A 25,568-nucleotide genomic window follows, 5' to 3' on the forward strand; every position below is an offset into this window, starting at 1 on the left:
TCCATCAGGACAGGGTGAACAGGACCCTCATTTTCAGGATTGGTAGGGGATCCGGCAGTCCAACCCCCACTGATCAGCTAGGCTAGTTTCATACCTGCGGGAAAGGTGTCCGGCAGGCTGTTTCAGCAGAGGAATAGCCTGCCGGAGTTCACCGGAACGGCTTAGCTGGATACTGCTAACTATAATGGGATCCGGTGGGGATCTGGCCGGTTTCCAGCATGTGGGCCGGGTTTCGGCCAGAAAAAAAACGTTGTGTGCATCGTTTTTTTGTGCGGTGCTCATGCCAGAAACAGAGTGGATCCCATTATAGTCAATGGGGTCTGACGGTGCACAACCCTATCCAGCTATACTGGATACAGTGAACTCCGGCAGACTGTTCCTTTGCTGACACAGCCTGAAATGTGCAAGTAGCCTTCGTTATCCTGTAGGGTGTTATAGGTAGGGTTGCCACTTGGCCGGTATCTCGCCAGCAAGGCCGGTGTTTTAGTGGCCCTGCAGCTGCGGGTAACTTTTTTTTTCTACCTATTAATTGCCGGTATTTTTCTACAAGGCCTGTTACTAATGAGTACTTCCATTGTAGAGCACTCATTAGTACAGCCTTTACCTCCCCCACACACACACACACCTGTGTTCATATTATTATTTTTTTTTAACTCACCCCCTCCATTTGCTCGCGCTGCTGGGAACACTCGCTGCTGACTGGACCTGCGAGACGTCATCACGCTGGAGCCCAGGTCCTGTCCTGAGCTTCCAGTCAGCAGCGAGTGCTCCCCGCAGCGCGAGCAAATGGAGGGGGTGAGTTTTTTTTTTTTTTGCAGAAGCAGAAAAGGGGGCACTAATGGGGGGCATTGCTATTATTGGAGGGCACTAATGGGGGCATTACTTTTACTGGGGGCACTAATGAAGGCATTAATATTATTGGGAGCCACAGTATGACAGCGACTTAACAGGCTCGGACTGGCCCACTGGGGTACAGGGGAATCCCCCGGTGGGCCACTGAGGAAGGTGGGCCCCTAGCCCCCCACCCCCTGCACACTTGGCACATAACATTAGACTTGCTGCACTACATACACATATTCAGGATCCAGCTCCTCCACCAACCGATGTTCACATAAAAATCTTGTTAGATTATTTATTATATTCGAATGTATCCGTACGGTGGGCCCCAGGTACCCCAGTCCGACACTGCCTTTAATCATGGCACAGCCCCATTAACAAACGTGGTCAGGGCAACCAGTGACCAGCACCAGTGTTATAGGTGTCCATGGAGCCTCCACCTCACAACTGAAGGAGCTCAGGCTGGGGCTACACGGGATCCGCAGTGACACCCAAACATCGCTGTGCAGTCACTGAACTGAATGGCGTCAAAGCATGACTTGCAAATTACTGTGACCCCATGACCCCTTGCGATTCTGTGGTCATGGCAACCTGCCAGTCACGTAGTGACCCCATTCAGCGATCAACAGATAAACAACTTCATAAATATAATAATCCTATGCACAAGAAATGGAATGGATTTCTACTGGTCTGTCCACACTGGCATTACTGGTGTGAATCTAAAACCTTGCTTTTTAGAGACACAAAGCATATAACCAAGTGCTGTCCTGCAAAGGAATCGAGTATGGAAATACTGCAGTGCCCTGGGGTAGCCTCATTTACTAACACATGCCATTGTCTTCATATACACAGTGGGTGTTGAACTATAACTCCCAGCAGGTCTGCCAACCACACATCGAGCTGTAGTTTCAAACCAATCTGTATAACATCTCGCAGGCATTACTGCGGGCAGCCCTTCTGTGACCTGCCGGGGTCCTGACCGAGCGACAACAAAGATGGCGGCGCCCATAGGCAGGTGGATGTGTTGCGCAGCGCAGTTTGGAGGGCGGTAGGTGATTTTTTAGTAAAGGCTATGTTGTACAGGAGGTTTATATGCTCCATGTTTGGGTTAGATGTGGTCCGTCTCTGTGAGTGGCCGCAGACAGGACGGCTCTGGATGTGCTATGACTATACAGGTTGTCGTGCATCTCCCTAGCTGTGCAGCCATGAATCCCGTCCCCCTGTGACTAGGTGGAGAGGCATTGCTGGGAGACATTCTGTGGTCGGCAGCCACTTCACCTGGCCACATGCCTGTCTGCTGGAGGAAGCTGGCACAGTGGGGGAGATTTATAAAAACTGGAAAAAACTCCCAATCCGATTCCAACTTTTATTTTATAGAGCTCCTTTGGAAAACGAAAGGTTGAATCTGATTGGCTGTTGCCCATAGCAACCAGTTTCCCCTTGCACCAGTTTTGGTAAATCTCCCCCACATGGCGGTCATGGATGATGGCGCTGGCTGGGGGGACACTTCATCTTTACATTGTTTGGAAAAAGATCTGTTACACAATACACATCTTAAAGTTTTCTTGAACAGTTTTGTAATTTGTATACATACAGAAGAAAATAATATATTGTTATATCGCACATGCTTCAAATTATATAGCGATATAGATTTTAGGCCATATCGCTGAGCCCTACCTTCTACCCCCGGCCAGTTTTCGCCCTTCTGCCCAGGCCGTTTTTTTTAAATCTGATGTGTCACTTTAGGCTACTTTCACACCTGCGTTAGGTGCGGATCCGTCTGGTATCTGCACAGACGGATCCGCACCTATAATACAAACGCTGGTATCCGTTCAGAATTTTTTATTTTTATTTTTTGTTCATGATAATGCAAACGGATCTGTTTTGACTTACATTGAAAGTGAATGGGAGACGGATCCGTTTTCAATTGCACCATATTGTGTCAGTGAAAACTGATCCGTCCCCATTGACCTACATTGTAAGTCAGGACGAATCTGTTTGGCTCCACATCGTCAGACGGACATCAAAACGCTGCAAGCTGCCTCCAGAACGGAATGGAGGCTGAACGGAGGCAAACTGATCCATTCTGAGCGGATCCTTTTCCATTCAGAATGCATTGGGGCTAAACTGATCCGTTTTGGGGCCGCTTGTGAGAGCCCTGAAACGGATCTCGCAGGTGGTCCCAGAAACGCCAGTGTGAAAGTAGCCTTATGTGGTAATAACTTTGGAACACTTTCACTTATAAAAGCCATTCTGAGATTGTTTTCTCATGACACATTGTACTCATAAATTTGAGTCAATATATTTCACATTTATTTATGAAAAAATCCAAAATTTACAAAAAAATTGGAAAAATTAGCAATTTTCAAAATTTCAATTTCTCTGCTTTTAAAACAAATTGATACTTCATAAAATATTTATTACTTAGCATTCCCCATATGTATACTTTATGCTGGCATCATTTTGTAAATGTCATAAAAATTTTTAGGATGTTAGAAGTTTAGAAACAATTCTTAAAATTTTTAAGAGAATTTCCAAAAGCCACTTTTTAACGACCTGTTCAGGTCTGAAGTCACTTTGTGAGGCTTACATAATAGAAACCACTCATAAATGACCCCATTTAGAAACTACGCCCCTCAAGCTATTCAAAACTGATTTTACAAACTTTTTTTTAGGTGTTCCACGAAAATTAAAGGAAAATTTAGATAAAATTTTAAAATGTTTTTGGCAGATTTTCCATTTTAATAAATTTTTTCCTGTAACACATCAAGGGTTAACAGCCAAACAAAACTCAATAATATTTATTACCCTGATTCTGCAGTCTACAGAAACACCCCACATGTGGTGGTAAACTGATGTAAGGGCACACGGCAAGGCGCAGAAGAAAAGGAGTGCCGCATGGTTTTTGGAAATCAGATTTTGGTTGACAGTTTTTTTTTTATGCTTTTATGTTTTTCTATTACAGTAGAAACACCCAAAAAGTGACCCCATTTTGAAAACTACAGGATAAGGGATAAGGTCACAGTTTTATTGGTATTATTTTAGGGTACATATGATTTTTGATTGCTCTATATTGCGATTTATCCATACATAATGTGATTAATCATTTTGGTTCAGTAGATTCTGCTAAAAACGTACTTTTATAATATGTAAATTACCTGTCTACCAGCAAGTAGGGCGGCTACTTGCTGGTAGCAGCCGCATCCTCCTATCATAATGACGCCCCCTCCGCATGTTGATTGACAGGGCCAGCGGACGCGCTCGTTCTCTGCTGGCCCTGTCTGCATTCAAAATCTGGTGCCTGCGCCGTAACGGTATTCAATCGGCGCAGGCTCACTGAGAGGCGGAAACTCGCTCGGCCGCTCCATCCTCAATGCGCCTGCGCCGATGACGTCACATCTACACGCGGCGCAGGCGCATTGAGGAAGGAGCGAGCGTCCTCCTCTCAGTGTGCCTGCGCCGACTGAAGACAGGTACGGCGCAGGCGCCAGATTTTGAATGCAAGCAGGGCCAGCAGAGAAAGATCCCGTTCGCTGGCTCTGTCAATCAACATGCGGAGGGGGCGTCATTATGATAGGAGGATACGGCTGCTACCAGCAAGTAGCCGCCCTACTTGCTGGTAGACAGGTAATTTACATATTATAAAAGTACGTTTTTAGCAGAATCTACTGGACCAAAATGATTAATCACATTATGTATGGATAAATCGCAGTATAGGGATTATAAGTACAAAAAAAAAAAAAAAAACTGTTTAGTGGGGTGACAGAAGCCCTTTAATATGATGTCATCTATATAGCGTTTCCAGAGCACCAGACTTCTTCCCATTGGGACATGAAGATGTTGGCATAACCTCTTCAGGACACATGACGTACCGGTATGTCATGTGTTGTTCCGATCACTGCCGCCGGCGGTGATCGGAACAAGGTGGCTGCTCAAATCATTGAGCAGGCACCTCGGCTAAATGCGCGGGGGGTCACGTGCCCCCCCCCCCCCCATGTCGGCGATCGCAGCAAACCGCAGGTCAATTCAGACCTGCGGTTTGCTGTGCTTTCAGCAGTTTCTGATCCCCCGCAGTCCCTGACCGCGGGGATCAGAAACTTTAGTATGCCGAAAATATATATTTTTCACCCCCCCTGCACCCCTGAATGATTTTATGCCGGCAGGAGGTGCAGGGGGGGGTTCCAGGCGGTGCGGGAGGCGGGCGGTGCGGCAGGCGGGATCGCGATCCCCCGCCCGCCTCCTCTTGAATAATCATTGGTGGCCAGTAGCACATTGCTGAAACTCTGGTATAAACGGCTGACATCTGTGATGCGATGTCAGCCGTTTAACCCTGTCCATACCGTGGTCCTTACGGACCGTGGTATGGAAAAGGTTAACAGTCAGGGAGCTCCCTCCCTCTCCCATCGGGGGGCTGCTGTGCCTTTGCAGCTCCCAGACAGGATGGGGTCACAGAGGGAGGGAGCCCCCAGACAGCCATAAAAATAAAAAAATAAAAACTATGATGAAATTGAAATTTTGCCCACCTTACTTCCCAAAAATGGTAATAAAAGTGATCAAAAAAGTCGTATATACGCCAAAATAGTACCAATCAAACCGTCACCTCATCTCGCAAAAAATCAGACCCTACCTAAGATAATCGCCCAAAAACTGAAAAAACTATGGCTCTCAGAATATGGAGACACTAAAACTTGATTTTTTTTGTTTTTGTTTCAAAAATGAAATAATTGTGTAAAACTTACATAAATAAAAAAAAAGTATACATATTAGGCATCGCCGCGTCCGTAATAACCTGCTCTATAAAAATATCACATGACCTAATCCCTCAGATGAATACCGTAAAAAAAGCTATTTTTTGTCACCTTACTTCACAAAAAGTGTAATAGCAAGCGATCAAAAAGTCATACGCACCCCAAAATAGTGCCAATCAAACCGTCATCTCATCCCGTAAAAATGATACCTTACCCAAGATATTTGCCCAAAAACTGAAAAAACTATGGCTCTCAGACTATGGAGACACTGAAACATGATTTTTTTTTTTTAATCATTGTGTAAAACTTACATAAATAAAAAAAATTGAATACATATTAGGTATCGCCGCGTCCGTGACAACCTGCTCTATAAAAATATTACATGATCTAACCTGTCAGATGAATGTTGAAAATAACAAAAAATAAAAACGGTGCCAAAACAGCTATTTCTTGTTACCTTGCCTCACAAAAAGCGTAATATAGAGCAACCAAAAGTCATATGTACCCTAAAATAGTACCAACAATACTGCCACCCTATCCCGTAGTTTCTAAAACGGGGTAAATTTTTTGGAGTTTCTACTCTAGGGGTGCATCAGGGGGGCTTCAAATGGGACATTGTGTAAAAAAAAAACAATCCAGCAAAATCTGCCTTCCAAAACCGTATGGCATTCCTTTCCTTCTGCACCCTGCCGTGTGCCCGTACAGCGGTTTACGACCACATATGGGGTGTTTCTGTAAACTAAAGAATCAGAGCCATAAATATTGAGTTTTGTTTGGCTGTTAACCCTTGCTTTGTAACTGGAAAAAAATTATTAAAATGGAAAATCTGCCAAAAAAGTGAAATTTTGAAATTGAATCTCTATTTTCCATTAAATCTTGTGGAACACCTAAAGAGTTAACAAAGTTTGTAAAATCAGTTTTGAATACCTTGAGGGGTGTAGTTTCTTAGATGGGGTCACTTTTATGGAGTTTATACTCTAGAGTTGCATCAGGGGGGCTTCATATTGGACATGGTGTCAAAAAAACCAGTCCAGCAAAATCTGCCTTCCAAAAACCATACGGCGCACCTTTCCCTCTACGCCCTTGCTTTGTTACTGGAAAAAATGGATTAAAATGGAAAATTTGCAGAAAAGTCTAAATTCTGAAATGTTATCACCATTTGCCATTAACTCTTGTGGAACACCTAAAGAGTTAACAACGTTTGTAAAATCAGTTTTGAATACCTTGAGGGGTGTAGTTTCTAGAATGGGGTCATTTTTGGGTGGTTTCTATTATGTAAGCCTCACAAAGTGACTTCAGACCTGAACTGTTAAACTTCTAAGCCTTCCCTCAAAAGCCTTCTAAACATCCCCCAAAAATAAAATATCATTCCCAAATTGATCCTAACATGTAGTCATATGGGGAATGTAAAGTAATAACTATTTTTGTAGGTATTACTATGTATTATAGAAGTAGAGAAATTGAAACTTGGAAATTTGCAATTTTGTCACGGCTGTATGTGAGCAACAAGAGCATGCACAGAAAATAGAGCTACTGACCGGACCCAAACTAGGGAGGATAAAGGGTGACCCCTGTCAGACCCTCAAAAGCTCTCCCTATGCTGCTAAGCCCATGCCCGGATCCAAATGGTGGAAGGAGGCATGCCCGCGTACCTAAGACTGAAGACCACTGTAACCCCTACAATAGTGGAAGGGGCACGGCCACCGGTGCCCTGCTCAGTATATGGAGGGAACCGTGGTCGCCTCAGATCCAGTCAGAAAACACACAGATACACAGCAATGTCTGCACACTTAGCTGAAGGGCTGCAGCCGCAGTGAAGACGGATCCAAAGACAGGCTGGCAATATCCGGAGTACTTGCTGCAGCAGAACACAGGTCCAGTGAAAGGATAGCATACAAGGGAAGATACTCAAGCAAGAGCTACAACCCAAATGAGAAATATAATCCACACCTACAATAGGAGGAGGGGGAATATAAAGGCAGGGAAATCAAATGGAGGAGGAACAGCTGGGAGGAAGGAAACAGAAAACTCCTCCCAGCTCTAGTAGTGACATCATCACAGGGGTGGAGAAACAGAGCTGTGAGAACGTCCCAAAGCTCTGGTAGTGACAGTACCCCCCCCCTCTACGGGTGGACTCCGGACACCCAGGACCCACCTTCTCAGGATGAGCCCTATGAAATGCCCTGATGAGGCGAGTGGCTTTAATGTCCGACACCGGAACCCACATCCTCTCCTCAGGACCATAACCCTTCCAATGAACGAGGTACTGGAGAGAACTGCGGACAATGCGAGAGTCCACAATTCTGGAAACCTCAAACTCCAGATTGCCATCAACCAAAATCGGAGGAGGAGGCAAAGAGGAGGGTACCGTGGGCTGGACATATGGTTTTAAGAGAGATCTGTGAAATACATTATGTATCTTCCAAACCCGTGGAAGATCAAGACGGAAGGCAACAGGATTGATGACTAACAAGATTTTATAAGGCCCAATAAACTTGGGACCCAATTTCCAGGAGGGAACCTTCAGTTTAATATTTCTTGTAGACAACCACACCAGATCACCCACACTCAGGTCCGGACCAGGCACACGTCTCTTATCAGCCACACGCTTATACTTCTCACTCATCTTTCTAAGATTACTCTGAATCTTTTGCCAAATGGTAGACAAAGACGAGAAAAATCTCTCCTCCTCAGGCAAACCAGAAAGAGCCCCTCCCGAGAATGTCCCAAACTGCGGATGGAACCCATATGCACCAAAGAATGGCGACTTATCAGAAGATTCCTGACGGCGGTTGTTCAGAGCAAACTCAGCAAGAGGGAGAAATGAACACCAATCCTCCTGGTTTTCTGCCACGAAACAGCGCAAATATGTCTCCAGATTCTAAATGAGGCGCTCAGTCTGACCATTCGACTGCGGGTGAAAAGCAGAAGAGAAGGACAGCCGAACCCCCAGGCGAGAACAGAAAGCCTTCCAGAACCTGGACACAAACTGCGTGCCTCTATCGGAAGCAATATCAGAGGGAATGCCGTGCAATTTAACAATATGGTCGACAAAAGCTTGCGCCAACGTTTTAGCATTGGGTAAACCAGGGAAAGGTACGAAATGAGCCATCTTGCTAAAACGGTCCACCACCACCAGGATCACCGACTTCCCTGAGGAACGAGGAAGATCCGTGATAAAGTCCATGGACAGGTGTGTCCAAGGACGGGAAGGTATGGGTAACGGGAACCTGAAGGCCGTGAACGAGGGACCTTAGCGCGAGCGCACGTCTCACAAGCAGCCACAAAACCCTCCACCGACTTACGAAGAGCCGGCCACCAAAATCTCCGAGCAATGAGATCTACCGTGGCTCTACTCCCGGGGTGACCAGCAAGAACAGTATCATGATGCTCCTTGAAGAGTTTGTGACGTAGCTCAGGAGGCACAAACAACTTCCCAGAAGGACAACGGGCAGGTGCCTCAGTCTGGGCAGCCTGGACCTCGGCCTCCAAATCGGAATATAGAGCAGAAACAACTACCCCCTCCGCCAAAATGGGACCCGGGTCCTCTGAGTTTCCTCCTCCCGGAAAACAGCGAGAGAGAGCATCAGCCTTCACATTTTTGATCCCAGGGCGGAATGTGACGACAATATTGAATCTGGAGAAGAACAGAGACCATCTGGCCTGTCTCGGATTCATACGCCTGGCCGACTCCAAGTATGCCAGATTCTTATGGTCGGTAAAAACGGTGATAGGGTGCCTGGCCCCCTCCAACCAATGGCGCCATTCCTCGAAAGCCAACTCGATGGCCAACAACTCCCTATCTCCCACATCATAGTTTTTCTCTGCCGGGGAGAGTTTTTTTTAGAGAAAAAGGCACAAGGTCGCCATTTGGCAGGAGAAGGGCCCTGGGACAAAACCGCACCCACACCCACCTCGGAAGCATCCACCTCAACAATAAAAGGTAAGGAAACATCGGGATGCACCAAGACGGGAGCAGATGCAAAACTCTCTTTAATCTTAGAAAAAGCTGCAAGCGCCTCCTCCGACCAAGAGGAAAAATCCGCCCCCTTTTTTGTCATGTCAGTGAGGGGTTTGACCACAGAGGAATAATTCAAAATGAACTTTCTGTAATAGTTCGCAAAACCCAAAAAGCGCATCAATGCCTTCTGATTCTCAGGAAGCTCCCACTCAAGTACAGCACGGACCTTCTCCGGATCCATGCGAAAACCAGAAGCAGAGAGGAGAAAACCCAGAAATTTAATCTCCGATACCATAAAAACACATTTCTCCAGCTTGGCGTACAATTTATTTTCCCGCAGAATCTGCAGAACCTAAAAAAGATGATCCTGATGGGTCTGAACATCAGGGGAAAAAATCTAAATATCATCAAGATACACCAATACAAATTTCCCCATTAAATGGTAGAAAATACTATTAACAAAATGCTGAAAGACGGCCGGAGCATTCATCAGGCCGAAAGGCATAACGAGATTCTCGAAATGCCCGTTAGGGGTATTAAAGGCCGTTTTCCATTCATTCCCCTCTCTGACCCTGACCAGGTTGTACGCGCCTCTCAAATCCAATTTGGAAAAAACCTTGGCCCCAACAATTTGGTTGAAGAGGTCCGGGATCAGGGGAAGGGGATAGGGATCGCGAATCGTGATACGGTTCAGCTCCCTAAAATCTAGGCAAGGTCTCAGAGAGCCATCTTTTTTTTTAACAAAAAAAAACCCAGCGGCAACAGGTGATTTTGAGGGACGAATATGCCCCTTATCGAGACTCTCGGAGATATAGGTTTGCATTGCGATTCTTTCCGGTTGTGAGAGATTGTAGAGGCGAGCTTTTGGCAGCTTGGCGCCAGGAATGAGGTTAATGGGACAGTCAAACTCCCGGTGAGGAGGTAGCTCCTGAACACCGCTCTCGGAAAACACGTCCGAGAAATCAGAGAGAAATGATGGCACAGTTTTAGTAGACACCTCTGCAAAAGTCGCTGTAAGACAATTCTCTCTACAAAAGTCACTCATTTATTTGCCTTCCTTGCCAATCAATAGTGGGGTTATGTCTAGTGAGCCAGGGTAACCCCAAAACTAGAGGAGAAGGCAATCCGTTAAGGACAAAACAAGATATATCCTCCACATGAGTGTCACCTACAGCTAACCGGATATTGTGAACAATGCCCTTCAGAGATCTCTGTGAGAGTGGAGCAGAGTCAATAGCAAAAACAGGTATATCCTTTTCAATGTGCAAACCTGAAAACCATGCATGGCTACAAATTGAGTGTCAATAAGATTGACGGCCGCTCCACTATCAACAAAAATCTCACAAGAAATGACTTTGCTCTCTAGCGCCACCCTGGCAGACGGGAGAAAACGGGAACTGCAGGTCAGAGGAAAAGCATCAATTCCTACATCAACTTTGCCCAAAGTAGCAGATGAAGCAGAGTGTGATGATTTACCTTTTGAGATTTTTCTCTTATCGCTCTTAGTACAGTTCAAGAATCTCCTAGACGGACAAACATTTGCCAAATGAGCTATGCCCCCACAACAAAAACGCACCATACTCTGAGGACTAAATCCTCTTTATCAGGGGCAAGTCGACCTAGCTGCATGGGCTCCTCCTCAGAGGGGAGCGAGACAGGATGAGTCCCCTGCACACTGAATGAGTCCGCACCACTGCCCCTAGACTGACAATGGCTGGACAGAGAGGTCTCGTTTCTTTCTCTTAGACGCCTGTCAAGGCGTACCGCCAGTGACATGGCAGACTCTAAGGACGTTGGTCTCTCATGGAAAGCAAACGCATCTTTCAATCTCTCTGAGAGACCATGACAGAACTGACTCCGGAGTTCAGCATCATTCCAACCTGAATCAGCTGCCCATCTCCGAAATTCAGAACAATAAAGCTCCGCAGACAGTTTGCTCTGGCATAAAAAACGTAAGTTAGATTCGGCCAGAGCAACACGATCCGGGTCATCATATATCTGCCCCAGGGCCACAAAAAATCCTTCCACGGATCGAAGGGAGGGATCCCCTGATGGCAGCGAAAAAGCCCAAGTCTGAGCATTACCCCTGAGCAAGGAGATGACAATCCTCTCCCTCTGCTCCTGATTACCAGAGGAATGTGGACACAAGCAAAAATGGAGTTTGCATGCCTCTCTGAAGCGAACAAAACTCTCACTGCCCCCGGAGAACGTTTCCGGAAGTGAGACCTTTGGCTCGCAACAGACTCCATGGGCCGGAGCAGAGCCCAATGCTTGAAGCTGAGTCATAGATTGACGGAGATCCGCTACCTCCAAAGAAAGACCCTGCATGCGGTCAACCAGGCCAGAAAGCGGATCCATGTCAAAAAAAGACGGTTTTGGTGGATTATAATGTCACGGCTGTATGTGATCAACAAGAGCATGCACAGAAAATAGAGCTACTGACCGGACCCAAATTAGGGAGGATAAAGGGTGACCCCTGTCAGACCCTCAAAAGCTCTCCCTATGCTGCTAAGCCCATGCCCGGATCCAAATGGTGGAAGGAGGCATGCCCGCGTACTTAAGACTGAAGACCACTGTAACCCCTACAATAGTGGAAGGGGCACGGCCACCGGTGCCCTGCTCAGTATATGGAGGGAACCGTGGTCTCCTCGGATCCAGTCAGAAAACCCACAGATACACAGCAATGTCTGCACACTTAGCTGAAGGGCTGCAGCCGCTGTGAAGACGGATCCAAAGACAGGCTGGCAATATCCGGAGTACTTGCTGCAGCAGAACACAGGTCCAGTGACAGGATAGCATACAAGGGAAGATACTCAAGCAAGAGCTACAACCCAAATGAGAAATATAATCCACACCTACAATAGGAGGAGGGGGAATATAAAGGCAGGGAAATCAAACGGAGGAGGAACAGCTGGGAGGAAGGAAACAGAAAACTCCTCCCAGCTCTAGTAGTGACATCATCACAGGGGTGGAGAAACAGAGCTGTGAGAACGTCCCAAAGCTCTGGTAGTGACAAATTTTTAAAAAAACTTTTATAAATAAAAATTTATTTTTTTGACAATCTCAGAAAGGCCTGGATAAGTCAAAGCGTTTTAAAGTTATCAGCACTTAAAGTGACCCTGGTCAGATTTGCAAAAAATGGCCAAGTCCTTTAAAAGGGAACCTGTCATTTGGATATTTGATTATAATCTAACTAATTATATACAATCATTAACTACTAAAAAGTGCCTTAGATGTATTCACTTACTGGTGTGACAGATGGTTATCTCATAATATACACACAAAGATGCCTCATGCTAATGAACTGATTGGAGTCTGGCGTGATGTCATTGAGTCCAGCATATATATTTAGTTCAGAGCTATAGCCACTCCCCTGCCCACCTGCTGCTGATTCCTATGGAAAAAAACTGTCAATCAGCAGCAGGTGGGCGGGGAGAGTCAGGAGCTCATGAATATTCATGACTCATCATTATCAGCTGGAGCTTTTCAATACAAGAAAGAAGACACCCCAAGGTATTCCGTGAGGGGCATGGCGAGTTCCTAGAATTTTTTGTCACAAGTTAGTGGAAAATGATGATTTTTTTTCTTTTTTTTTTTCTTACAAAGTCTCATATTCCACTAACTTGTGACAAAAAATAAAAAATTCTAGGAACTCGCCATGCCCCTCACGGAATACCTTGGGGTGTCTTCTTTCCAAAATGGGGTCACTTGTGGGGTAGTTATACTGCCCTGGCATTTTCCAGGGGCCCTAATGTGTGGTAAGTAGGTAAATGACCTGTGAAATCCTAAAGGTGCTCTTTGGAATATGGGCCCCTTTGCCCACCTAGGCTGCAAAAAAGTGTCACACATGTGGTATCTCCGTATTCAGGAGAAGTTGGGGAATGTGTTTTGGGGTGTCATTTTACATATACCCATGCTGGGTGAGAGAAATATCTTGGCAAAAGACAACTTTTCCCATTTTTTTTATACAAAGTTGGCATTTGACCAAGATATTTCTCTCACCCAGCATGGGTATATGTAAAATGACACCCCAAAACACATTCCCCAACTTCTCCTGAGTACGGCGATACCAGATGTGTGACACTTTTTTGCAGCCTAGATGCGCAAAGGTGCCCAAATTCCTTTTAGGGGGGCATTTTTAGACATTTGGATACCAGACTTCTTCTCACGCTTTGGGGCCCCTAGAATGCCAGGGCAGTATAAATACCCCACATGTGACCCCATTTTGGAAAGAAGACACCCCAAGGTATTCAATGAGGGGCATGGCGAGTTCATAGAAATTTTTTTTTTTTGGCACAAGTTAGCGGAAATTGATATTTTTATTTTTTTCTCACAAAGTCTCCCTTTCCGCTAACTTGGGACAAAAATTTCAATCTTTCATGGACTCAATATGCCCCTCACGGAATACCTGGGGGTGTCTTCTTTCCGAAATGGGGTCACATGTGGGGTATTTATACTGCCCTGGCATTCTAGGGGCCCTAAAGCGTGAGAAGAAGTCTGGAATATAAATGTCTAAAAAATTTTACGCATTTGGATTCCGTGAGGGGTATGGTGAGTTGATGTGAGATTTAATTTTTTGACACAAGTTAGTGGAATATGAGACTTTGTAAGAAAAAAAAATAATAATTCCGCTAACTTGGGCCAAAAAAATGTCTGAATGGAGCCTTACAGAGGGGTGATCAATGACAGGGGGGGTGATCAATGACAGGGGGGGTGATCAATGACAGGGGGGGTGATCAATGACAGGGGGGTGATCAGGGAGTCTATATGGGGTGATCACCCCCCTGTCATTGATCACCCCCCTGTAAGGCTCCATTCAGATGTCCGTATGTGTTTTGCGGATCCGATCCATGTATCCGTGGATCCGTAAAAATCATACGGACATCTGAATGCAGCCTGACAGGGGGGTGATCAATGACAGGGGGGTAATCAATGACAGGGGGGTGATCAGGGAGTCTATATGGGGTGATCACCCCCCCTGGAAGGCTCCAGGGAGACGCCTGTATGTGTTTTGCGGATCCGATCCATCTATCAGTGGATCCGTAAAAATCATGCGGACGTCTGAATGGAGCTTTACAGGGGTGTGATCAATGACAGGGGGGTGATGAGGGAGTCTATATGGGGTGATCACCACAGTCATTGATCACGCCCCTGTAAGGCTCCATTGAGACGTCGGTATGCGTTTTGCGGATCCGATCCATCTATCAGTGGATCCGTAAAATTCATACGGACCTCCTGAATGCAGCCTTACAGGGGGTTATCAATGACAGGGGGGTGATCAGGGAGTCTATATGGGGTGATCAGGGGTGATCAAGGGTGAATAAGGGGTTAATAAGTGACAGGGGGGGGTTGTAGTGTAGTGGTGCTTGGTGCAACATATTACTGAGCTACCTGTGTCCTCTGGTGGTCGATCCAAACAAAGGGGACCACCAGAGGACCAGGTAGCAGGTATATTAGACGCTGTTATCAAAACAGCGTCTAATATACCTGTTAGGGGTTAAAAAAAACACATCTCCAGCCTGCCAGCGAACGATCGCCGCTGGCAGGCTGGTGATCAACTCTCTTACTATCCGTTCCTGTGAGCGCGCGCGTTCACAGGAAATCTCGCGTCTCGCGAGATGACGCGTATATGCGTGATTGTGCGCAGCGCTGCCACCTCCGGAACGCGAATCTGCGTTAGGCGGTCCGGAGGTGGTTAAAGGGTTCCTGTCACCCCAATTTTCGCTATTAAATAGGCTGACATTATAGATGTGAAAATGTCACCTGAATTTAACTCTGCATTCCTTTTATTTAAGTATGCCCCCGTTTTGGTGTAATTTTAACTTTTATTATATGCAAATGAGCCTCTAGGAGCAGAGGGGGCGTTGCAGCTGCTCCTAGAGGCTCAGTTCGCCCACCTCATTTCCATGCCCTTCTGTCTTGATTGACAGGGCCAAGCCAGCGTTGGTTCTCTTGCTGGCCCCGTCTGCCGTGTAAATCTCGCGCCTGCGCCGTCCCGTTCAATATTCCGCGCAGGCTACCGGCTTTCTCACTGCGCCTGCGCCGAATACTGTGCCAGTAGAGGGCATACATCACATATAGAAAAGTAAATATAGTTTATGTAGTAAATTCCATAGGTCATGACAGGGGACCATTCTTTTCTCAAGAATGAAATGACATGAACGTTGCTCCAGTGTAAATGGGAGTGGAGTGTTTACGCACTTTACCATGGCCTTTTACACTATTTTAGGTGTACTGGCCCTTTAAATGACATTGAGTCATAGATCTATATCTTGTGTCTGGCTTTATATCTTGAATATCTGTACAAAGGTCTTTCATTGAAAACCTGTTTTTCTTGTATTTCAGCTTTTACCGCCATACAAGGACTTCATTTTATTCCACGACAGCCCCGACACTTTATCAGTTTGCTGCAAGGAAACCTCAGCTGTCTCTCAAGGTTATTCAGAATCCAGGTATTTTATACGTGTCAAGTATGTTTTGTGCTAACTGTAAATCTGGGTCTGCGGTCTAAAGCCTGGACTACTTGATGACGTCTGCCCCGTGTCTGTTCCCATGTCCGGTGCTGGGATCCTGCTCTTGGGGCCCTGTAAGAATCTATTCATATCACATTAGTTGTCCAGTTTAAGAAGTAACCTGACAAAACATTTGTCCGCCTGCAATAAAGAACTGATTGTTACTTACCTGATGGATCCCATGCTGCTCCAGTTTACTTGGCTGCAGCAGTGACATCACGTGACCGCTGCAGTCAATCACTGCCCTCTATAGTGATTGGCCACATGTTGTCACCACTGCAGCCAGTTAAACAGAGCCTTGCCAGGTCATTTCTCAAGGCCTATTTAAAGGGTCAAACATTGACTTACAGGACGGCTGGCTTACATGTGGTGGCATTAGAGGCAGAGCTCATTTGCATCCCTTTCTTCCCAGAATTCCAGAGGAGCTTGTATGGCCTATAAGTCTGACGCCGATTAAGGTGCTCTCTCCCCAAGGAGAGAGAGTACCTCCTAAATATATGTAAGACCTATAACTTTTTTTTTTCTTTTGATAGAGCTATGTGAGGGTTTGATTTTTGAGCGACGACCTTTTAGTTTTCATTGATACTATTTTGGGGTGCATAAGACATTTTAATCACTTTAAATCCATTGTTTGAGCAGAGGATAAGCAAAAATAGGGACTGTGGCATCTAAGTGGTTTCCGAGGGAGCTCCTGCTGTTGCCCATCGCACCCTTATGAATGCGATCAGGGTGCTGATGTCTTTACATGGCAGCCGAGGTCTATTGAAGGCCAGAGCACTGCCTAGTAGATAGCCTGTCAGTTACGTAAGCAAAACCTACACAAATAAAACATTAAAAGAACGGCGGCTCTACCTAAATCCCAGATAATGGACTGGTGCACACCTCATGGTACCCCCAATACCGTATAAAAGCCGTAAATAGTCAAATAGAAAACCGAGGGGCACTCTGTAACTAGAAATTCATGGACCTTTGTAGAAATTGACAATATAAAACCCTTTATTTTAGGAATAATAGCAGAAAATAAAATAGGAGTATCAATATCAGAACATTATACCATATCGAACAATAATAAAAACCATACTAAAGACGTGGTTCTGTAGACTATATTTTCTCAGATTTTTGCAGATATTCTATTACTACATAGTATAATTAAACCCCTATTTAATGGAATAGTTTTCCCTTAGTTCACATAAATTTCCAGGATATTGTGCTATGCGGTCTTTGCTGGGAATATATAGTCTCAATTGTATCAATGTCCCTATTATTTGTGGGGTATAATACTCCAATGAGGTTATTCAATATGTCACGATTTGTAGCAATATATCACAGAAACCCTTCTATATAGAAGTATATAATATGCAGACTTTTGTTCCTTTAAGACTTTAAGTCCATACTTGTTTTTTAGAAGGTCCCAGAGGCTGTAGTTACATAAAGTTTAGGCAGTACGCTGTTTTCACACAAAGTTAAATTATATAAACGCTGCAGGTTCGGTACTTTACCGCTCCACAATTGTTGCAGCCGTCCGCGCTGTATGCTGTTCCTGTGCGCTTCCAGGACCTACGCGGTGTCCCACGTGGTCCGCAAGCCTCCACTTGACAGAGGTAGTGGAATTATTCTGGGTCCTAGCGTCCGGACCGAAGATGCAGCAGCTTTTATGCGTTATTCCTGGCCAAGAAAAGAACTTCAAATATCCACAAGATACTGGCCCCCATGGGTCTCTCACTGTTCTGTACCAGATGCGTTTTGGGACTAAACGTGCCCCTTCCTCAGTGGTTGGGAAAACTATTCCATTAAATAGGGGTTTAATTATACTATGTAGTAATAGAATATCTGCAAATAGGGGGACATCTGTCTGAGAAAATATAGTCTACTGACCCACGTCTTTAGTATGGTTTTTATTATTGTTCGATATGGTATAATGTTCTGATATTGATACTCCTATTTTATTTTCTGCTATTATTCCTAAAATAAGGGGTTTTATATTGTCCATTTCTGCAAAGGTCCATGTATTTCTAGTTACAGAGTGCCCCTCGGTTTTCTATTTTACGATTTAAACCCTACACAAAATTGTCTGTTTCAGCAGAACTGACTGCCGGTGTCTCTATGGGAGAAAAGTGCCATTGAATGTCATGTTTACAGCTCTTCTTTTCCTTCCAGCAGCACGATGTATGTTCGTCCAGACACAGGACACCCCAAATCCCAACAGCGTCAAGTTCATCCCAGGAAGAGCCGTTTTGGATGCAAGGACCATGGATTTCCCAAACCCTGCTGCTGCATTCTGCTCCCCTTTGGCCAGGTAATGGAGAATGGGGGGAGTGCCGCCTTCCATCCTTCATAAAGTCAAAGCAGTGGGTGCCCATAATCGCGTCTCTCTCTTTGTTAAAGTCTATCGGAAAAGGGGGGAAAAAAAACAAAAACGTACCTGTTCTATCCCCTGCTGCTCCAGCGCAAACACTTTATGGTCCCTGTTGATTTTAATTTACTTTCCTGCAGCGGTGATTGTACGTGTATCCACGTGAGAACCTCAGCTAGCCATTGGTCTCAATAGTCTTGTGCTGCACTTGACATCATCTCCAGTGATTGGCTGCACGTGTCTAGCGGTGATTAATCTAGATTATCAAGACTTCACGCATCGCCCAATTTCACCCATTTTTGTGTGGCTTTACTCCGGTTTCCATCAACACTCCAAAGACCTACCGATAGTGAATTTAGATTGTGGGCCCCATTGTGGACAGTGAGTGATGACCGTGTCTGCAAAGCGCTGCGGAATGTGTTGGCGCTATATAAGCAAGTAAAATCAATGAGTAAATAAAATGATACTGCCATTTAGAGCTTCTCCTGTTAGGATGCATTCACACAACCGTATATATTTTGCTGTCTGCAAAACGCGGATCCACAAACAATACGGGTGACTTCCATGCTACATCTGTTTTTTTTGAAGACCTATTGTAATGATGCATATTCTTGTCCGCGTAACGACATGCTCTTTTTTTGCGGAACGGACATATGGATCCTGACGGCACACAGTGTGCTGTCCGCATTTTTTTGCGGTCCCATTGAAATGTATGGGTCCGTATGCAATCCGCAAAAAATGTGGACTGGATGCAGATGAAAAATAGTCATGTGAATGGGGCTTTAAGCTGTGACGATCTGACACAGTCTTAGGTGGCAGCTCTCTATCAGCCATGACAGAGGAGGGGGCTGGTTTAGCTAAAGAAGTGAACCAGACACAGCCAGCCCCATCATACATGTTACCAATGCAAATGGAGAAAGAGGAAGCCCCCTGCCACTTGGCGCTGTGTCCAAGCATGAAAGATTACAGCAGATGCTCCAAATTTCCGAGACCACACAACACTGAGTGAAATCAGATGATCTGGGAAGTTTTACAAATGAGAGTTTATTTTAATTACCGTATGTTTCTTTATTTTACATCACACCTAATGATTGTGCCCATCACAGACCATGATATTTTGGTGTTGGACATCCCCTTTTAGTTCATTGTATAACCATTTGCAGTAAATCTCCCGAGATCTGTCTCTATCACATTGTCCACTGGTCGTTTCCATGGTTACGACCACCCTGCAATCCATCAGCGTGGCTGTGCTTGCACACTATAGGAAAAAGCACCAGCCTATGTGCGCTCCCACAGTTCCAGTCACCAGAGGGGCCCGGCATTTTTTCTTAGTGTGTAAGCATGCGCACCACTGCTGGATTGCAGGGTGGTCGTAACCATGGAAACGAGCAGTGTATAATGTGATGGAAAAATGAATCCAGCCAGCAAAGGAGGCGATATGGATAATAACAATACATTAGTAAGTACAAACCGTGTATTAACTTTCTCCACATGATAAATGCCACTTACTAAAGTGAGACAACCCTTTAAGGCTAGTTTCAGACGAGCGAGTTCCACACATTGGACTTGCAGCTTAAGTATGCGGCAGCTCCTGTCCTGACCTCCCAGGACTGATGGGGTCGTATAGCATTATATTGATTCATGATGCTATGTAACCCCTACGTTTCTGGAATGTATTGCATAAGAGTGACAGCATTATGTCAGTATTATACAATACATTCCAGACCTCTAAGGGTTACATAGCATCATAAATCAATATAATGCTATGCGACCCCGTCAGTGCTGGGAGGTCAGGGCGGGAGCTGCTGCATAGTCACGCTGTGAGTCCAATGCGTTGGACTCTCTCGTCTGAAAAGTGGCTGGGAGGTGGCGGGCCGTGAGCAGGAGTTCTGTGGCCCAACTCCTTTATCAGCATCCAGCTCCTGGCTGGAGTAGATTTCATTTCTTGCACATGGACAGCGGAAGATGAGAGAAATTTATTAAGAGGCTTGCATCTTCCACTAGAGCAGACACAACGCGAGTCTCAATAACTCTCCTAAAATGTTTTCTTTTACCTTTTGGCTATGCAGGGGATTTGGAGCTGAGCAATATAAATAAGAAATGAATCAAATTTAAATAAATTAAGTTTGAACCCATTTATTTGAAAAAGTATATCATGGTGGATATCCACTTTTAGGTTCTATCACAGCCTAACAGTTTGGTATTTTTCCTTTCATTGCAGACATCTCTTTAGAGTTAATGGCGTTAAAAGCGTTTTCCTTGGGCCCGATTTCATTACAGTTACAAAGGTAATGTCAGTGATAAGTTTGTGAGGGGGGAGAGGGGAAGCATATAAAGAGATCTAAGGGTACTTTCACACTAGCGTTTTTCTTTTCCGGTATAGAGTTCCATCCTAGGGGCTCAATACCGGAAAAAAAGTGATCAGTTTTATCCTAATGCATTCTGAATGGAGAGCAATCCGTTCAGGATGCATCAGTTCATTCCCTCTTACGTCTTTTCGCCAGAGAAAATGCCGCAGTTTTCTCTCCAGCCAAAAATCCTGAACACTTGCCAGAATGCCTGATCCGGCATTCATTTACATTGAAATGTATTCAGTGCTGGATCCGGCATTACAATTTCTGCATTGACGGGTCCGTTCTTCCGGTCCGCGCATGCGCAGACCTTTTAAGTCTGTGAAAAAAATTAAATACTGGATCCGTTTTTCCGGATGACAACCAGAAAGACGTATCGGGTATTGCAATGCATTTGTCAGACGGATACGCGTCCGTCTGACAAATGCATCCGTTTGCGTCCGGATTAGTTCCAGCGATGGAACTGACTGCTGGAATCCTCTGCTGCAAGTGTGAAAGTACCCTAAGATTGAACTGGTTTTATTAATAGGAGAGTGAAGAGATAGACTGGAACTTGATCAAGCCCGATATCTACGCCACCATCATGGACTTCTTTTCTTCAGGCTTGCCCATAATAACAGATGATGCGCCTCGCAGTGAGACTGGTAGGAATGATTGTATTACATATTTATTCATCCATGTTTGTTTTAGTGTTCAAATTTAAACCAAATGTGGGATAATACATTGGAGAGGCCTCTATTTTTGTGCCCTTCTTGGTCATGTTGTTCTAGGCCACAGACAGGACAGGGAGAATCTTCCAGTAATTGCTATGTTCTGCCCATCCCCCAAACTAGTATTTGGGGTGTCGCATCATATTAGTGATGCTCCCAATTTATATTGGGCTATTCTGTGGAGGGAGCAGGTAGCTTCACTGTAGCTCTGTACAATATGAACCCTCGGAAACATTATTAAAGGGGTTGTCTGCTCTCAGGCATTGGGGACATATCGCGGGTACTGCTGGGACCCGCACCTATATCTGGAACAGAGCTCCGTAAAGTGGTGGGGCTCTGTTCTCGATATGCCCCCATTGAGATGAGACAACCCTTTTAAGTATATTCTCATATTTGGTCTCTGCAGTGTGTATTGTGTCCTAGCTGCCGCAGAACATTATAAAAAGCTGCTGCAGACTTTCTTTAAGGAAAGGATTAGGATATCATTGATATCATCAGTTAATACATAGTAATCTTCTTTTACTATTGAAAAAGTAGTTCTTGAGCAGTGGAAACTTGTACTATGTAATAGGAGAATATACCCCTACTATAAATGATAAAGCATAAAAGAAGTCTCTATGGAGTTACACGACCTGTAGACAGGCACTGGGCTGCCTTGTGCCTATAGCCACAAAGCTCTGGTGACCTCTAGTGTGCTTATAATTTATTGTAGAGAGTATGTAGTTCCATATATAAATGACATAAAAGGTTTGTATATGCTTCATTACATATCTTACGTCTTAGTTTCTGCTGGTTGTCACTGGAAGCTTTATTTCCTTAAAGGGGTTATCCCATGACTAATGTAAAAACTGATAATCAGAAATCATATAGTACATGACAATACCTTTCTAATAAAGCTAGAACCAGCCCTGTACCACACATGGACCCAGAGATCTCCCCATTCATTGCTCTGCTAGATTTATATCAAGCTGAAAGCTGAAGGGGAGTGTCTGTTCTGCTGCAGCTCAGGGGGCGTGTCTGAGCTCTCCCCATCACAGCTCAGGGGGCGTGTCTGAGCTCTCCCTATCTCAGCTCAGGGGGCGTGTCTGAGCTCTCCCCATCACAGCTCAGGGGGCGTGTCTGAGCTCTCCCTATCTCGGCTCAGGGGGCGTGTCTGAGCTCTCCCTATCTCGGCTCAGGGGGCGTGTCTGAGCTCTCCCTATCTCGGCTCAGGGGGCGTGTCTGAGCTCTCCCTATCTCGGCTCAGGGGGCGTGTCTGAGCTCTCCCTATCTCGGCTCAGGGGGCATGTCTGAGCTCTCCCTATCTCGGCTCAGGGGGCGTGTCTGAGCTCTCCCCATCACAGCTCAGGGGGCGTGTCTGAGCTCTACCCATCACAGCTCAGGGGGCGTGTCTGAGCTCTCCCTATCTCGGCTCAGGGGGCGGTTGAAGGAGAGCGTCACAGCCAGGGAGAAGGAGATGCCCCTTGAGAGACCTGGCTGTCTCCTCCTCCCTGAACCAATGCTGCTGGGAAAAGTGAACGGGTGGAACGGAGCAGCCGAGCTGAAAAAGAAAAAGCTCCCTGACATCTCCTAATAAAGCCCTACACTGCCAGGTAATAACATTGGAATGTTAGGACCAGTGAAAGAAAGGTTCTCTTTAATTCTGGCTCTAGGGCCAGCATAGAGTAGCTGGACCCAGTCAGTGAAGGATGGCCTAAACCCTATTTTCTTCAGGACAGCCCATTCTACACTATCGAACGCCTTAGGGTACTTTCACACTTGCGTTGTTGGATTCTTGCAGGCAGTTCCGTCGCCGGAACTGCCTGACAGATCTGGAAATCTGTATGCAAAAGCATTTGTTTGCGGATCCGGCTGACAAATGCATTGAAACACCGGATACGTCTCTCCGGTGTCATCCGGAACACGGATCCGGTATTTATTTTTTTCACATTTTTAAAGGTCTGCGCATGCACAGATCGGGAAACCGGGTCCAGTTTTCCGGAACACTTGGTACCGGATACGGCATTAATACATTTCAATAGAAATTAATGCCAGATCCGGAATTCCGGCAAGTGTTCCGGAATTTTGGCATTTGGCATGCTGCAGTATTTTCTATGGCCAAATACCGTAAGAGTGACTGAACTGAAGACATCCTGATGCATACTGAACGGCATGCTCTCTATTCAGAATGCATTAGGATAAAACTGAATTGTTCTTTCCAGGTATTGAGCCCCTAGGACGGAACTCAATACCGGAAAACTTTAACGCAAGTGTGAAGATTGGCCAATACGACTCGGGTAACGTTTGATCCTTCTCCGGCTTAGGTAGGACCACCACCTTGGCTTCATATATAGACGGAAGCAACCTGCCTATGAAATGGGTATGATGGTAAACCTCTAATAGTTTAGAAAACAGATCTTCCCCAAACTCCTTATACGTTTGCATAGGTATCCCATCAGGTCCAGGAGCTTTCTCTATGGACATTGTACTCACCGCCATTGTACTAGCCTCCAGGTAATCTCTCTTCTCTTCAGAAAGGGTCGGAAATCTCACCGAATCCAAATACTCTCCCAATTCCTGTTCCACATATGAGACCTTAGTTTAGTATAGGGCAGTGATGGCTAACCTCCGGCACTCCAGCTGTGGTGAAACTACGACTCCCAGTATGCTCCATTCATTTCTATGGAGTTCTGAGAACAGCCAAGAAAGTGTATCTCTTGGGAGTTGTAGTTTGACCACAGCTGGAGTGCCGGAGGTTAGCCTTCAGAGGTATAGGGTATCGTAAAACTGCCTGAAAACACCTAGAATACCAGGCTGCACATACGTAGATCCTTGTTGGGCCTTTGCTACTGTCGCTAATAAGTGCCTGGCTCTCTCTCTCCCGCCTCGAAATATTGCTGTTAAAAATAAATAATAATAATCTCTTATTAGAAGCCTGTTCCAAAGTATAGAAATTTAGTGCCACCTGAGCTGCTTTCCACGCTCTCAGCATGTCCCCTGATGGATCAGCAATATATGCTGCCTCCTTGGTAGTTAATAGAGTCTGCAGTTTTTCTCCCATGGCTCGACTACAAGTTTAAACAGCGTTAATATTCTTACTCTCGCAAATGCCTTCATTGAGTCCCAAACCATTCCTACAGAGGCTGAACCCTCATTGAAATGATAAAACTGCCTTATTTGCCTCCTGACCTCATTTAAATCTATTATCTTCAGCCAGAATGGATTCATGCGCCACAGGCTCCTACAATTGGCACTTCTCATTTGTAAGGTGACATGCAATAGGGAGTGATCTGACAGCATCCTAGGAGCGAAGCTAGAGCCGGAGCCCTGGGGCCATAGACTGTCATTACCAAGTGCGAGATCTATCCTGGACAAGGAAGTATATGTGGTGAACGCACAAGAGTACTCCCGAGCGCCATATATCCGTAAGACCCAATTCCCCTATCCTCCTACCAAATGGCGTGACTGTAGATAAAGGGAGTGGGGATCTGATAGGGAATTTATCTAGTGCTTTATCGAAGTAGCTATTGAAATCTCCCACAATAAATAAAGTTAGGAATGGGCAGCCCACCGCTGAGTTCAGTGTAGAGCTAGAGAAAGGTGGCGGTATATACACCTCTATAATAATACACTCCACATTGAATAATAAGCACTATACCGCCACATAGCATCCCTCCTTAGCTATCTTAATTCTTACTGGAGAAAAAGGCTCATTTTTATGTATAAGCAGAATATACAGAGTGATACTCCTAGCCCATCCACGACTTATGACAGTATCAGGTGTCATATGAGTTTCTTGCAGGCCAATGAGCGACGGTGGAAGCTTCCTAAAGTAGTCAAAAACAGCAAAGCGTTTAGTGACATTGCGCACCCCTCGGACATTTCAAGAAAATAACTCTACGGTCCCCATAATAGTTTTTAAAAAAAAATAGTTAGCTCCCCCATACTTGGTAACACAGAGTAGATCCTATCCACCGAGTTCTCCCCAAGACTAATTGAGGACACTGCACAGAGGTAACCCTCCCCCTACTATACAACACCTTGTATATCCTTCAGTTCTCCAAAGAGAGCTGGGGCTGTTAAAAGGCCCCCAGCCCGACAATGCAGCAAACATGAA

General features: G+C 45.4%; 1 protein-coding gene across 1 annotated transcript in view; it reads left to right on the plus strand.

Annotated features, from left to right (window-relative positions):
* The first annotated feature begins 1,765 nt into the window (after window positions 1–1,765).
* Window positions 1,766–25,568, plus strand: part of NFU1 (NFU1 iron-sulfur cluster scaffold) — a 39,266-nt gene continuing 15,463 nt past the window's right edge. Inside the window, exons 1-5 of the mRNA XM_040414450.1 lie at window positions 1,766–1,885; window positions 15,892–15,998; window positions 18,219–18,354; window positions 20,633–20,699; window positions 21,292–21,406. Coding sequence (XP_040270384.1) covers window positions 1,833–1,885; window positions 15,892–15,998; window positions 18,219–18,354; window positions 20,633–20,699; window positions 21,292–21,406 — 478 coding nt within the window. The 5' untranslated portion in view covers window positions 1,766–1,832. The remainder of the gene's footprint in view (window positions 1,886–15,891; window positions 15,999–18,218; window positions 18,355–20,632; window positions 20,700–21,291; window positions 21,407–25,568) is intronic.

This window comes from Bufo bufo, chromosome 1, assembly GCF_905171765.1.
Source record: "Bufo bufo chromosome 1, aBufBuf1.1, whole genome shotgun sequence".
Classification (NCBI taxonomy): Eukaryota; Metazoa; Chordata; class Amphibia; order Anura; family Bufonidae; genus Bufo; species Bufo bufo.